General features: G+C 41.1%; 1 protein-coding gene across 3 annotated transcripts in view; it reads left to right on the plus strand.

Annotated features, from left to right (window-relative positions):
* nisch (nischarin) overlaps positions 1-13,926 on the plus strand; it is a 38,041-nt gene that overhangs the window by 14,913 nt on the left and 9,202 nt on the right. For 2 of the 3 annotated variants that reach the window (XM_031296786.2, XM_035993188.1), the window contains exons 13-23: positions 981-1,170; positions 2,751-2,866; positions 3,154-3,257; positions 5,606-5,902; positions 7,896-8,209; positions 8,969-9,180; positions 9,750-10,189; positions 11,487-11,656; positions 11,804-11,867; positions 12,652-12,790; positions 13,742-13,892. In XM_031296786.2, coding sequence (XP_031152646.1) covers positions 981-1,170; positions 2,751-2,866; positions 3,154-3,257; positions 5,606-5,902; positions 7,896-8,209; positions 8,969-9,180; positions 9,750-10,189; positions 11,487-11,656; positions 11,804-11,867; positions 12,652-12,790; positions 13,742-13,892 — 2,197 coding nt within the window. The remainder of the gene's footprint in view (positions 1-980; positions 1,171-2,750; positions 2,867-3,153; positions 3,258-5,605; positions 5,903-7,895; positions 8,210-8,968; positions 9,181-9,749; positions 10,190-11,486; positions 11,657-11,803; positions 11,868-12,651; positions 12,791-13,741; positions 13,893-13,926) is intronic. The other variant, XM_035993189.1, reaches the window with a different exon arrangement.

A 13,926-nucleotide genomic window follows, 5' to 3' on the forward strand; every position in this document is an offset into this window, starting at 1 on the left:
TAGTTAGGCTTTCATTTATTATTCATGAATTGCATCTGTACACGCGAGTGAAGTTAAAAAAAAATAAAAAAGTCATAAACATAGCCATATTTAAAGGCTTAAATACTCTTGCGTTTGTAACAAAAATAGGCTTAGCAAAGGATCATTACTGAGCATGTTAGGCCTTGATCTTAAAAAGTTTGTCAACTCCCATGCATACTAAATAACCTGAATCCAACATTTAAGCTGCATGTTGATCTTTCAATCAGAATGTTTTATTTTATTTATTTTTTTTTAGATTTAGATTTTTTTGGGGCATTTTTAGGCCTTTTATTGACAGGACAGCTGAAGACATGAAAGAGGAGAGAGAGGGGGGGAATGACGTGCAGCAAAGGGCCGCAGGTCGGAGTCAAACCCGGGCCCACTGCGTCGAGGAGTAAACCTCTATATATGATCGCCCGCTCTACCAACTGAGATATCCAGGCGCCCTCAATCAGAATGTTTGAAACTAAAAGTGCCTTCATGCTGAAGACAGGACGCCCACACAGAAAGTGGTTGTTGTCATTCTGGCTTGTGTAATACTGTCTCTGAACACAAACATTTCTGCTGAAGGAAACTGTTGACCACAAATGTTGTCAACATGTTCAAAAAAGCTAAATATTGATTGCAGGTTTTTCACAGATTCAAACTACAAAACCTGTCAGAGTAAGAAGGTTACGTTTACACTTTGGGCACACAGATTTAGCTCTTGAACTTCACAGTTTGGTGTTAGACTAGTGCAATTTGTTTTCTTAGTTTTTTTTGTTTCCATATAAAAAGAGCAGGCCTGTCTCTTTATAAAAGGCTAAAAAGCAGTGGTAAGATGTCTTTAAAACCCTCGACTGAGTGTTCCTCTGCTGCTGGTGGTGCTGCTGCTGGTTGCAGGTTTTGGGATGTGATCTGGTTAATGATGTAGGTGATGCTGCTCTCTGAAGGCTTCCTCCTCTCTGTCCTCTCGTCAGATCAGTGAGGAGACCAGGCTGTCTGCTGCTGCACCTCCTCACCTCTCCTCTTCCTCTCCCCCCTCCTCTTCCTCCTGCTGCTCCTCTGCTGTCTCTCCTCCTGCTGTCACCTCCTCCTCCTCCTCCTCTACCTCCTCCTCCTCCTCCTCCTCTTCCTGTCCGGTCCAGCAGGCTGCCTGCCCCAGCCAAGGTAATCATGTATGCATCAGGCTGTGCAGGGCTGATGGAGGGGATAGGTGGGGGCGGTATTTTTTTAAATATATTTTTGCTGTAAGGCGGTGGCCAGATGGATGAGTATGGTCCTCTGCTTTTTGTCTGGAAGTTGAAACGGGCAATTTCCAAAAACAGCAGCTGACTGTCAAGTAATCTTCCAGTTTTTTAGTCAGTAAAATGTCTCTTTAGCCCATAATGCTAACCTGCTGCTGTCACTCCTGACCCAGTGTCTTGTTTTAAACCAGATCTCCTCAGCTTTATATGTCCTGTTGTAGATGCTTTGCTTCCTGCTCAGACTGAGAGGAAAACTTTTTTCTCTCATTGGAAATTGTCGCCTCTTGCTTAGGCTGTTAAGTTCAAACTCTGCCTTAAAACATAAGTGTTCACTAAGTTGACATTCATCCATCACAAAGGTTGCACCAGCCTCATTAACTCTTATATAAAACGTAGCTGTAATTATATTTACACCCCCCAATTATTAGAATAGTTGGTTCCAGTCCATATCGGCAGTTTCCCTGGTTGGAAAAACAACCAAGCCAATCAGAGCTCTGTTGGGGGATTAAGAGTGGGGGTGTCATCTTCAAGGTGACAGTAGCCATGTTTGCATGTACATATCTTTTGGCATATAAGCAAGCATCGCATTAGAAAAGCTTTATGAAAAAGGCAATATTTGACTGAACTACCTCAATTTTATTTCTGGGCAGTTAGACTTTCCACACAGACTGAGATGGATGGATGTACAAGCAGCTGGCGGAGCACAACAGGAGAATAACTAACCAGTGACTGATTATCTTCACTAATGTTTGGCTGGCGGTTGTGTGACACCCTGTTAGTTCTCACTAACCTCCTTAGTACAGGCTGCATATTGTGTGAATGTCTAAATCTAACCGTAAGAACCAAATGCATGTCAGTATTTTATTTATGAACGAGACAGGGTTTAACTGTTATGTGGCATTAATGCTTGTTTTTTTTTTTTTGACATTTTAAATTTGTATCTGATTCAGTCGAAGTGCATGAAAACACATTTCTATCAGAACTGAGTACACATGAACATGTTTTCAACTGAAGCTTAGAGCAGCCATGGTTGTTGATCATTTTTAAGTCCATCATGTAGGGTCGCAGCTAACATTTCTTTCAAGATTCAAGACCTTTATTTGTCCAGTGCATGCGCCCATCACAATTTCTTTCGAGCCCACGTTTTTTTGTCTTCAAATGTCTTGTTTTGTCCAAATATTCAGTTTACCATCACATAAAACAAAGAAAAGCATCAAGTCCTCATATTTGAAAAGCTGATACTAGGGCAAAGTTTGGCATTTTTGCTAATTGTCTAATGTCAAGAACAAGCATCACATTATTCATACTTCAGAAGCTGGAGCCGTCCACATGTCCCTCACCGGAAATTATTCTGCACAGAAATAGTCATATTTAAAAGATGCCAAGTTGTGGCACAAAACGACAGAATCAGTTCCAAAAGATCAGCCCATAACAGTGTGACATCAGTCAGGCTTTGCAGAGTGTGCTCCTCACCTCACTGATCTCTTTGGTTTCCTGTTTCAGATGTGACGAGCAGAGAAGAAGCTGCACTTCCCCCCACTGTTCCTCCTGTGAATGCTGCACCTCCCCCCGCAAGCTTTAACACCAACACACACCTCCTGTCTGCTGACCCCGCCCAGGTCAGACACACACCTGAAACACCAGGGAGGCGAGACGTCTGTTCCCATGACAACCAATAGATTATCATTAGAGAGAGGCAGCTTGACTGTTCAGAGATCTGACGTTATGTAAAGAAGGCATTATGTGACAACAAATCAAACTAATCATTTAGATTAGCAGTGTAGCAGTTTATCATTGAACAATATGTCTTAATATAAAAATGTCAAAGTATTCATTGTGAACAATGTTTAGATATTTGTGTTTGTTTCAGCTGGGCTCTAATGTTGCTTTGTGTGTCTGTCTGCAGGTACAACAACCGTTTGCCAGTCTGTCTGAACACACACTCTGTGGAGCTCCTACAAGCACTATTACTACTACTGCTACTACTACTACTACTACAAATACTGTCTGGTCAGTATCAAATACCATAATTTACTACACGTTAATTACAATATAACTCGATTTTTTGAGCCAAGCTTTTAATGTGAAACACCTGTGCAGGAAGTGTGAAGTTTCAACATGATGAGTAGGGGTGTGCAAAAAAATCGATTCAAATCGCGATTCATAGAATTCCAAAAATCGATTCATATTTTTTTTATTGTATGTCTACTGCAATCACATGGGAAAATGAACTACATTTACCTACTGTGAATGTTTGTTTTTTTTTAATCGAGAATTATTTTTGAATTGAAAATCAATTTTGAATCGAATCTTGAGCCTAAAAATTGATATTGAATCGTGACATTTTCTGAATTCTGCACCCCTAATGTTGAGTATTGATGGTAGCTTTTAAAAGAAAGAGGCAAAGTAGAGGTGTTGGAAAATGTTGAGAAAGTATTTGTGGTAAAAAGTTAAAGTGAGAGCAGCAGAGTGGTGAGTATGCGCTGACTCTGTTGTAGGCTACATTTTACTGAATATAAATATATATATATATATATATTCGGGCTGTCAAACGATTACATTTTCTTAATCGCGATTAATCGTTGAATTTCTATAGTTAATCGCGATTAATCGCATGTTTTATCACATGATTAAAATTCTATTATTTTGCATTTCAGAACTGTTTTTAAGTACATATTAACAATGGAAAGCAATTATTACCAGTGTATCTTGTTTGGGAATCAAATGAATGCAAAGAAAATTACTTTATGAACTTGATTTTAAGATTTGTATTTGTTTTATATATTTAATCTAGTCACACATTTGAATCTAGAGTCAATATTAGGGTTGGGTATTGTTTGGTTTGGATACCGGTGCTAAAGCGGTACTTTTAAAAGGGTACCGGTGCCTGAACCGAAGTTAAAAAAAAAAAGAAGGGTACTAAACAGTTGGCGACATTAAAGAATGGCTTGTTTATTGCTAAGGCCATATCGTCAAAATTAAATGTTTAATAATAATGTAATCACTATAACAATAACTTATTTCACTAGTAAATAGCTGTTGAATGACAAAAACAACCACCAGATGGGAAAAGGGCATTTAACTTTAACTTTGAATGCACCACGAGGCTGTAAATTACCAGTTTCATTGAACGCACCGTCTGTGTTTTTTCCGACAACAGCAGCTGCAGATTGTTACATCCCGGTGTCGGAATCCTCTATAGTGAAATACAGACAAACTTTACACCGTTTAGTGTTAGCTGTCAGCATTGTAACCGTGTTTAATCCAGCTACTAGCTAGCGGTAGGCTAACGTTAGCTGCTGTCGAGTACAGTGTTAACTAGCGTCACGTGCAGCGGTGTTTCTGTTGCCTGTAAAGTCTGTTTCAGAACATCAGAGAGAAGTGCAGACATATCAGTGGCACCAGAATGAGGCACCGAAATCCGCGTTGCTATTCCTGCAGCAGCAGGATGTGTTACGAGGAAGTACAGCAAAATAGTAGCCTGTTAGGCACGACGCAAAGCCGAGTGAAGTGAAAATAAATTTATAAATGGCGGCATGCGCTTAATACGATTAAAAAAAATTAACGCATTATGCTCGGCCCTTAATCGCATCGCGATTAACGCGTTAATGGTGACAGCCCATATATATATATATATATATATATATATATATATATATAAATAAATAAATAATACAAAAAGTGTTGGGTTTGCAAATTTAAAACAGGAGAGGATCAGAAAACGGGGAGGATTCTTATTAGTGTGATTGAATATACTTCTTAAAAATAAAGGCCTGCCTCTGATATACAGTAAGTCTGTTTTATATAAAGCTCTTTCTCTGTTGAGGTTAATAAAGGCCCTGGCAAATATTTGAAAATGTACAGCAGACAGTTGTACATCTACAGTTACTGCCACGACTTCTGCAAAGACTGAAACAGTTACTACACGGTACTATTAATACTGCAGTAAAGCTCCTGCCACTGCTGTTGTCACTTTATTAATGTAACTCAGGCGATACTGTGTTGTCGTTCAGGCCTCTCTCCTGCTAACAGGATCTGCAGGAAGTCAAGATGGAGGCAGGTGTAGTTTCGTATGTGTCCAACAGCAGGCGCAGCTGCTCCTCCTCTTAAATCTCACATGCTCTGTTTTTTTAAATTTTTTTTTAATTAGGCTTTATTGACCTACAACAGTAAAACAACAGAATGACAATTAGGAACATTAAAGATATTGATGTTGTTAAATAATGACAGGGGTGCTTGTGAAAATAAAATGAGCTAATAGGACAACGGAAGTGAGTGAACAGTAAGTGAATGATGAGAATATAAAAAGGTCTTCATCCCTCTCTCTTTCTCTCTTTCTCTCTCTCTCTCTCCTCCAGTTGTGTCTGCTGCTCTTCCTCCTCCAGACCAGTTGGAACCACTTGCTTCTCCTGCAGTGAAGCCTGCAGTCCTCTGCTCCCTTCTCACCAGCTCTCCCTCTCCTCCTTCAACAAAGACTTTATTACCCAGCTCTCCCAGCTCCTCAGCTCCACCCTGAAGGAGCAGAAGAGAAAGGAGGAGGAGGAGGAGGAGGAAGAGAAGGAGGAAGAGAAGGAGGAGGAGAGGGAGGAAGAGAAGAGGTCTGAATCCAGAGAGATTCAGACCCATGTAGAGGGCACTGAGGTGGGAAGTCCCAGGTAATTTAATCAGCAACCTTCTCTCACTGGTTTCTGGGAGTCCTAATGGTTTCTGAGATCTCTCTAAAATTCACGCATCTCCATTAGTGTCTTATGGTTTCCGGGATTTCTGGGACTTCCAGGAGTTCCTGCTGGTTTCCAGTGGTGGAATGGAACTAAGTGCATTTACGCAAGTACTGTACTCAAGTACTAATTTGAGGTACTTGTACTTTACTTGAGTCTTTTCTTTTCATGCCACTTTCTACTTCTACTCCGCTACATTTCAGAGAGAAATATTGTACTTTTTACTCCTATCTGACAGCTTTAGTTACCAGTAACTTTACACATTAAGATAAAATATGTTTTATTATAAATGAAACTACCCAACAATATAACGTCCTATGAGTACAGCGGTAATGATTAGACCATTAAACACTTAGTTGGTTGACAGAACTGTTTGGATCGTTTCCAGTTTCTAAAATGATGAAAAGATAGTTCTGCATTGAGTACTTTTACTATGAATACTATTAGTACATTTTCCTAATGACACTTTTACTTAAGTAACATTTTCAATGCAGGACCTTTACTTGTAACAGAGTATTTTTACAGTGTGGTATTAGTACTTTTAATTAAGTAAAGGATCTGAATACTTCTTCCACCACTGCTGGTTTCTTAGATTGCTAAACGTCCTCAAGGGTGTCTGACATCCCCTAGATTCCCGGTGGCTTCTGGAGTCCCCTAAATGTCCTGCTAGTTTCTGGGATTCTCAGAGGTTCTTGCTGGTTTCTAGGCTTTCCAGAAATGGCTGCTGTGTTTTTGGGGATCTGACTGGTTGCTGAGATCCCTTAAAAGTTCCTATGGTTTTGATGATTTTCAGATGTTCCCACTGGTTTCTGAGATTCCCGGTGGGTTCTTAGAGCTCTTCAAATTCTCACTGATGTCTGCAATACCCTAAAATTCAGACTGGTTTCTGATTGGATGATTGATAAAGTTTATTAGACAAATTAATTAAAAAATAAAGACTAATCGCTCATCCTGAGCAGCAAGTGTTTACATAAAAGGAAAAGTCAGGATAAAACATAAATAGCCATAGGCTTATTTCCACAGAAATGGGGAGTGCACAGGATTGGGGTCAAGAGATCTTTTAAAAACGGTTTTCCTGTGGCCGGGTTAGCTCCGTTGGTAGAGCAGGCGCACATATATAGAGGTTTACTCCTAGACGCAGCGGCCACGGGTTTGACTCTGACTTGTGGCCCTTTGCTGCATGTCATTCCCCCTCTCTCTCCCCTTTCATGTCTTCATCTGTCCTGTGAAAATAAAGGCCTAAAAATGGCCTAACAAATAATCTTAAAAAAAAAAAAAAAAAAAGTCACACGGCTTTCTGGGATTCTGACATGTCCCTGCTTGTTTATAAATTCACAGAATTTTTTGGGATTTACAGCAGTTTCTGAGATGATGGAGTGTCCAATAAATGACAAGTTTGTATTTTTGTAAGGCAAGGCAAATTTATTTATATAGCACATTTCAGCACAGGGCAACTGTTACATAAAACAATATAATATACAATGTCTATTAGGGCTGCACAATATATGTTTATATGTACCCATATTGCGAAAGACTTTTTGTGTTAGTTGAAAGAAAATATCAGTAGAAAACTGCACTTTAAAATGTAACATGTAAAATGTCATTTTTAGTGGTTCCTTTTTATATTCAATTCAATGTTCAATTTGTTCAATAAAAGAATGTTGGAAATGATTTCCTTTCATTTGTTTCAAATTCAACAAGCAGTTTGTTGTATTTCAGCAGGATACTGAAAACAGCAGAAGTGCAGAACTAAGTACACTTTAATATCTGTTTATTTATCGCAAGTAATATCGTTATATCGAAATATTCAACAAAGCATATTTTCCTCATATTGTGCAGCCCTAATATCTATGTATAAATACTCCAATGACAAAATACCTAAAAAAGCATGATTCTGGATTCATCCACTGCTTTATGCTCATTATTCCAGTCCAGGCTCCAGGGATGGATATTTCGAGATGGGTCTGGATGACTCTGTTGAGGAGTCGGTCTGCTCCTCCTCCAACACGTTGCTGGCTGTTCCTCCTGCAGAGGAGCCTGGGGGCCACCAGGGGGAGCTGTGTGAAGATGAGGAGGAGGATGAGGATGAGGAGGTGCAGGTGCAGGTCAGCAGGGTTCTGTGGTGCTACTGTCTTCAGGTGAAGGAGGAGGTGGAGCAGAAGGAGGCCTGCCTGGTGCTGACGGACCGGCTGTTGGGCCTGCTGTACCTATCCGATGATGTCACATGGACCAATCAGGACGCAGGTAAGCACACAATCCGCCTCAGTTGTCTCTATACAAACAAATTTCTGCTCTTGTTTTTTTATTTATGTTTGAATGGATTGTGTTTTGCTACCCACTGTGGATTAAATGAGTTCATCTGAGGCCTCCCTAATGTAGCAGGAATATTAACCAAGCGATAACTAACAATTAATTCAGGGACACTTCTTTTTCCACTGTGTCGTTTAAAGTATACTTCCAAAGTCTTTTTCTTCCTCCCCTTTCTTTTTTCATCACAAAACTCGACAGCAGACAATAAACAATGCCTCACTGTCAAAGGTAATCCACCATGGCTTTGTTCAGCACTAGCTCTCTTCATTCACCTTCTAGCTCTCTCTGGCTGTTGAGCCGGCCAGGAGGGGCTAACTTTGAACGCTGTGTGTTTACAAACCGTTAACAATACTTACTATGTATTATACCTTTTAATATGCAAATAATTGTCAAAAAAGCCAAACTTTTTCCTAGTTTCAGCTTCTCAAATATGAGGACTTGATGCTTTCATTTGTTTTATGTGATAGTAAACTGAATATATTTGGGTTTTAGACTGTTGCTCGGGCAAAACAAGCAATGAAAAGATACATTTTATAGACCAACAAGTAATCCGTGAATCTAGAAAAATGGATTGCATGAAAAAAATGTTGCAGCCCTAATATATACAGTAGATGACATAATGTGTGGTAGAGATGTTTGCAGGTGCAGAAATGATTTTGAAATATTAAGAGCCATGTGTTTTCCGGTTCTCAGACCAGGAGCAGAGGCCACCTGTGGAGGAGGTGCTGTCCAGCCTGCAGGTGGACCTCCTGCTGCCATACTCCCAGCTCCTTCTCTCCTCTCAAGCCGAGCTCCCTGACTCCTGCCTGGCCTTCGGTCTCCGAGCCGGTCCGACCCGCTGGTACATCTTCTTCGAGGCAGAGGAGCTCCGGCAGATCAGGAGCGAGCTGACAGTGCTGATCCAGGTCAGAGAGCAACACATGAGCCACTTAAAGTCCCTACATTTGAAAAGGACAAAGCCCAAACGGTCTCTTAAGCCCCCCCCCCCCACAAGGGAGAGTGAATGCGTGTGCATGAGCAGTGATTGACACGCAATTAGACACCACCCCTGGCCCTGATTGGGGGATCTGAACAGGGTTCAGGATTTTTGCAAATCGCACTACAGGCTGTAGGTGGTGCCAGAGGAGCTGGATTTTAAATTTAAATGACCTGCCTAATGTAGTTCTACTCAAACATAGGGTCAGTTTCAGCAAATATTTAAATATTACAACTTTCTCCCAGTAGAGAGCAGTGCGGTTCAGTACTTAGAAATTCTATTTGCATACATGACATGTCATGAGTAAAGACATACAATTGACACAAACGTACAGTTCAGTCTGTAATTGGGTCAAAGAGAGCTTTACTTTCTGCTGTATTATTATGTAGAAACATGTATAAGATGCCTCAACACAAAGGACACAGGTATCGTCAGGTGGTCTGTCTGTCGTTATGTCAGCACTTGGGAAGACAAAAACCTTGTCATTTGTTTCTCCAGGCAGCGAAGTCTCAGACTGACCCGGAGCATCCCAGCACTCCTCAGCTCTTCCCCCGCTCACTCATCAACTCCTGGGAGCTGGAGGAGAGTCAGGGAGCCCAGGGAGGCTATCCTGCTTTCATCCTTCCCTCCTCCTCCTCCTCCTCTTCCTCTGCCCCAGACACCCACCCGCTCCTGTCAGACATCTTCTCCAAGAGGGAGGACCCCAGCCTCCTCTCTCTCCTCTTTCTCACCCACCGACACCTCTGGGTGCTGAAGATGGACTTCAGAGAGCTGGCAGAAAGAGAGAGGAGGCCGGCTGACCGTCATCACTCCTCCTCCTGGTGCAGGCTGGTCCGTGTGCCCCTCGGCTCCGTGATGCTTCACCCCAGAGAGAGAGCTTCTCAGGTCGGGGACAGAACCTGCAACACCTCCTGCCCCGACCCAAAACACCACCAAAGGTACAGAGGCTGGGATTGGATGAATGGATGTTTAACTCTATAGACTGTAGGGCTGGGTATCGTTCAAAAATGTTCGATACCGGTACCAATACCAATATCGGAACTTCGATACCGGTTCCTGAACGATACCACTTTCATAAAATCCATTTTAACAAAATGAAATTACAGCATTACACATTACGGCACAAATCTTTTTATACATTTTTCAGCTCCTACTACATGAGCCGTCTCTGTGTGTAACTTAGTTAACTTAGTTTTTCCTGCGTGTCTCTACGGCGTTAGCCAGCCAATCGGCAGCATTATTAGATCTTGGTAGAAGCATACTGCATGCTGATTGGCTCACTGACGCTGATGAGATTTACTCCTTAGATATTGGATTGGAATAATGAGGCATTTTTCGATACTCGATACAAAGGAGACAATTTGGTCGGTGCCTAAAAATGATTGAAATCGGTACCCAGCCCTACTAGACTGTAACCTTGTTTTTGTGTGTTTTTGCCAAACAGATGTAATTACTGACGCACACTCTGGTATGAAGTTCCATACTTGTTTGTCTTACGTTTGTACGATTTGAAAGTACTTGTGTGTCTGCAGGAAACTGGATTAAAAAACTGACAATAGCATCAATATGTTTATCTCTGTTTGCCAGGGTTTGGGCTAGCCAAGTAAGTAGTGTTGGTATATTTATTGATAAATAGTGAGATTTATGTATTTCTTTATTTTTTATTTTCACATACTGTTCATGTTTTACACTGAGAATAATACCAATGTTGCTTACTTGTGGAATAAGGAATATTGAAGTTCCCAGAATACATTCTGATAGGTGCTTTTGATATGTATCTGATTTAACTGAATCATTAATAAGCAAACTGAACTGAATCAAAATGAATTGAAAATCATATTGTATTTTGCAGTTAATTTGTCTTCTGCTTTACCATTTACAGTTTCCATTCAGTGCTGACCTTTTATCAGTGTATCGTTAACATGCACATTTATTTAATCAGTGTATAACATTTTGTTTTACTTGATTAGGTTTACTTATTGATAAAATTAAACTACTTTGAACTATTCAAATATCTATTTTTGCACGTTATGCTCATGAGAAGGCAAACATAAGTGTAAAAGTTATTAAAATGATTCCTGTGGCACACAAAGATGAATGTCTTTGTAAAACAGACTAACATTCTAAAATTGATTATTGAGATTTAATGTTGTCATTATTGTTTGCTCTATTCTTTAGTTTCTTTGCTCCTAAGTATTGTTATTATCTGTATGTTAACCACCATGTTGTGTCCAGGAGGAGTCACACTGTGGAGCTGCTGCTGGGCGGTCAGAGGCTGCTGCTGCTCTTCCCTCTGGCCCAGAACAGGAGCTCCTTCCTGGGGGAGCTGAGCCAGCGGAGAGCCTCTCTGGAGGGGCTGAAGATGATCGCCCTGCCCCAGCCCTGCAGGCCCTGTCCACAGCAAGGTGAAGACCGACTACCTGCTTATGCACTCAGATCAAGAAGGGAATTTTCTTCAGGTCTTATTTCAGCTGATGGTTTCATTTAGTTTGACCCTTGCTGATTTGTTTGACCCGTTGTTGTTGTTGTTGTTGTTGTTGTCGTGTTCTCAGGCCGTCACAGATCCACAGACCAGTGCTGTTGTACCAGTACAAGGAAATCGCACAGCACCAGCAGGTAGACTTCTGAAGCCCTTCTGTTTAGTTCAACATAGATTACTCTCTCTCCATGTAATTCTTCTTGTTGTGCCTGCACTTAGAGCTGCATGCTAATAATAATAATAATAAATTGAAGTTATATAGCGCTTTTCACAAACTCAAAGTCGCTTAATATCACGCTTATACTTTGATTAAGGCCACACTTTGGCCCTGTTCTTATCTGGTTTTAAAATCCGTCCTGAGTGATCCAATCACAAGTGGACAGCTCTAACTACGTTAGTTCACACCAATGTGTCTCTACATGCTCCTGAGTGAGCAAATATCCTACATATTTGTGAATTTGGGTACGTTTTATGAAACTAAAAATAAGGTTGTTGTATAATGGCGGCCCCTGGGACTTTTGTGCCGCCGACACAGCTGCTTTTTCTAGGCATCAGTTTTTTCACATTGAATGGGCACATCCATTGCAAGAATAAATAATAGTAGGGTAGGTAGAGTAGGATCACATAGGCTTCTCTAACAAGGACGCCAGTGGATGTGCATTAACAACAAAATCCTAGACTTGGCTGCTGAACTAAGTTTAGTGAAATAAAAGGACATGACCCATTTTCTTATAATTATGCCTCAGGGGGCACTGCAAGGTCTATTTTTTGTAAATCATTTAGCAAACATCGGGGAGCACAGTGTGTCATCTTTTTTTTCCCACAGCAATCCTGTAGCTATCCTTAGAGATGACTTCTTTCTGTTGTTGATATTTTTATGTATTTTACTTATGTCTCTCTCTCCCTCCTCCTCCTCCTCAGCTGGGACTCCTCCCTCCTCCAGGTGGAGGAGAACCATCCGTCCCCCCACCTCACCCCAGGTCTCTCCCCAGGACTGAAGCTTCTGGCTGGGCTTGGAGAACAGCAGCTGCTGACCTACTTCCACAGATATATAGCAGTGGTAGGACACGCATGCATGCACGCACGCACACACACACACACACACACACACACACACACACACACACACACACAGAGACACACACACACACACACACACACACAGAGACACACACACACACACACACACACACACACACACACACTCACACACTCACACACAACCTTTTATTGTCACTGTAATGTTTGTTAGGCACAAGCCTGTAGATGCCTAAATACTATACACTATAAAAGTACAACACTGAATTTAACACAGAATAAGAGAATAAAGTGTCCAGTACTGGAAGCAAGTCTTCGGTCTCTAGAATGTCAGGAAATAGCAAAAATTGTTGATCACAAAATCCCAGAGCCCGCGGTGATGCTGTAAAACAACTTCACTTAAAGTTATCAATTATCAAAATAGTTGCTGATTAATATTCTGTTGACAGACTAATTTTTTGCCACCTTGCCCTTGTTAGTTTAGGCAGAGCCAAGGACAGCATGTAGAGTTTAGAGTCAAGCTGTGACACAACAGTCAATGAAGATACAGAAAAGTCACCTCAAACAATGTTAACATGCTCGCTTTCCATGATTTCTTTAGAAGGAAATTGTCAGTCAGATGACTCAAGTCCGTTCTATTTAGAATTGTTATCAGTCCTAGTAATGCAGATTTTTTTTTTGTGATTGTTGGCAATTTATGCGGCGAAAGTGCAGCGTATTTGAAAAAATGTGGCCCCCGCATAAATATGCGGACTTTGGCTGATTATGCATTGAATTATGCGATCGCATAATCACGTTTTTCTGGAGGGACTGATTTATGACTAGTGATGAAACCCAGTTGGTTCTTTTTCTGTCTGAGCTCGAAGAACGACTGTTCTCCCACTGCAAAGATCACTTTTAACGTCAGGAAAAGACACATTTTGTGCCGTCTTTGTTTAAATTCCAACTCCACTTGTTTCCTTTTTTGTGTCAGTCTGAGGTGGAGGAGGTGAGACAGGTCTTGTGGCTGTCTGTGGTTCTCTACAAGTCTCCAGAGTCTGAGCTCACCTGCTGTCTGCTGCTCTCCACTGATACAATCTACTTCCTGTTGGAAGACTCCGCCTCCACACTTGGCCATCACTCAGGTATGATTAACTGACATGACTGGTTCAGTCAGAG

This window comes from Sander lucioperca, chromosome 16 (genome assembly GCF_008315115.2).
Source record: "Sander lucioperca isolate FBNREF2018 chromosome 16, SLUC_FBN_1.2, whole genome shotgun sequence".
Lineage (NCBI taxonomy): Eukaryota > Metazoa > Chordata > Actinopteri > Perciformes > Percidae > Sander > Sander lucioperca.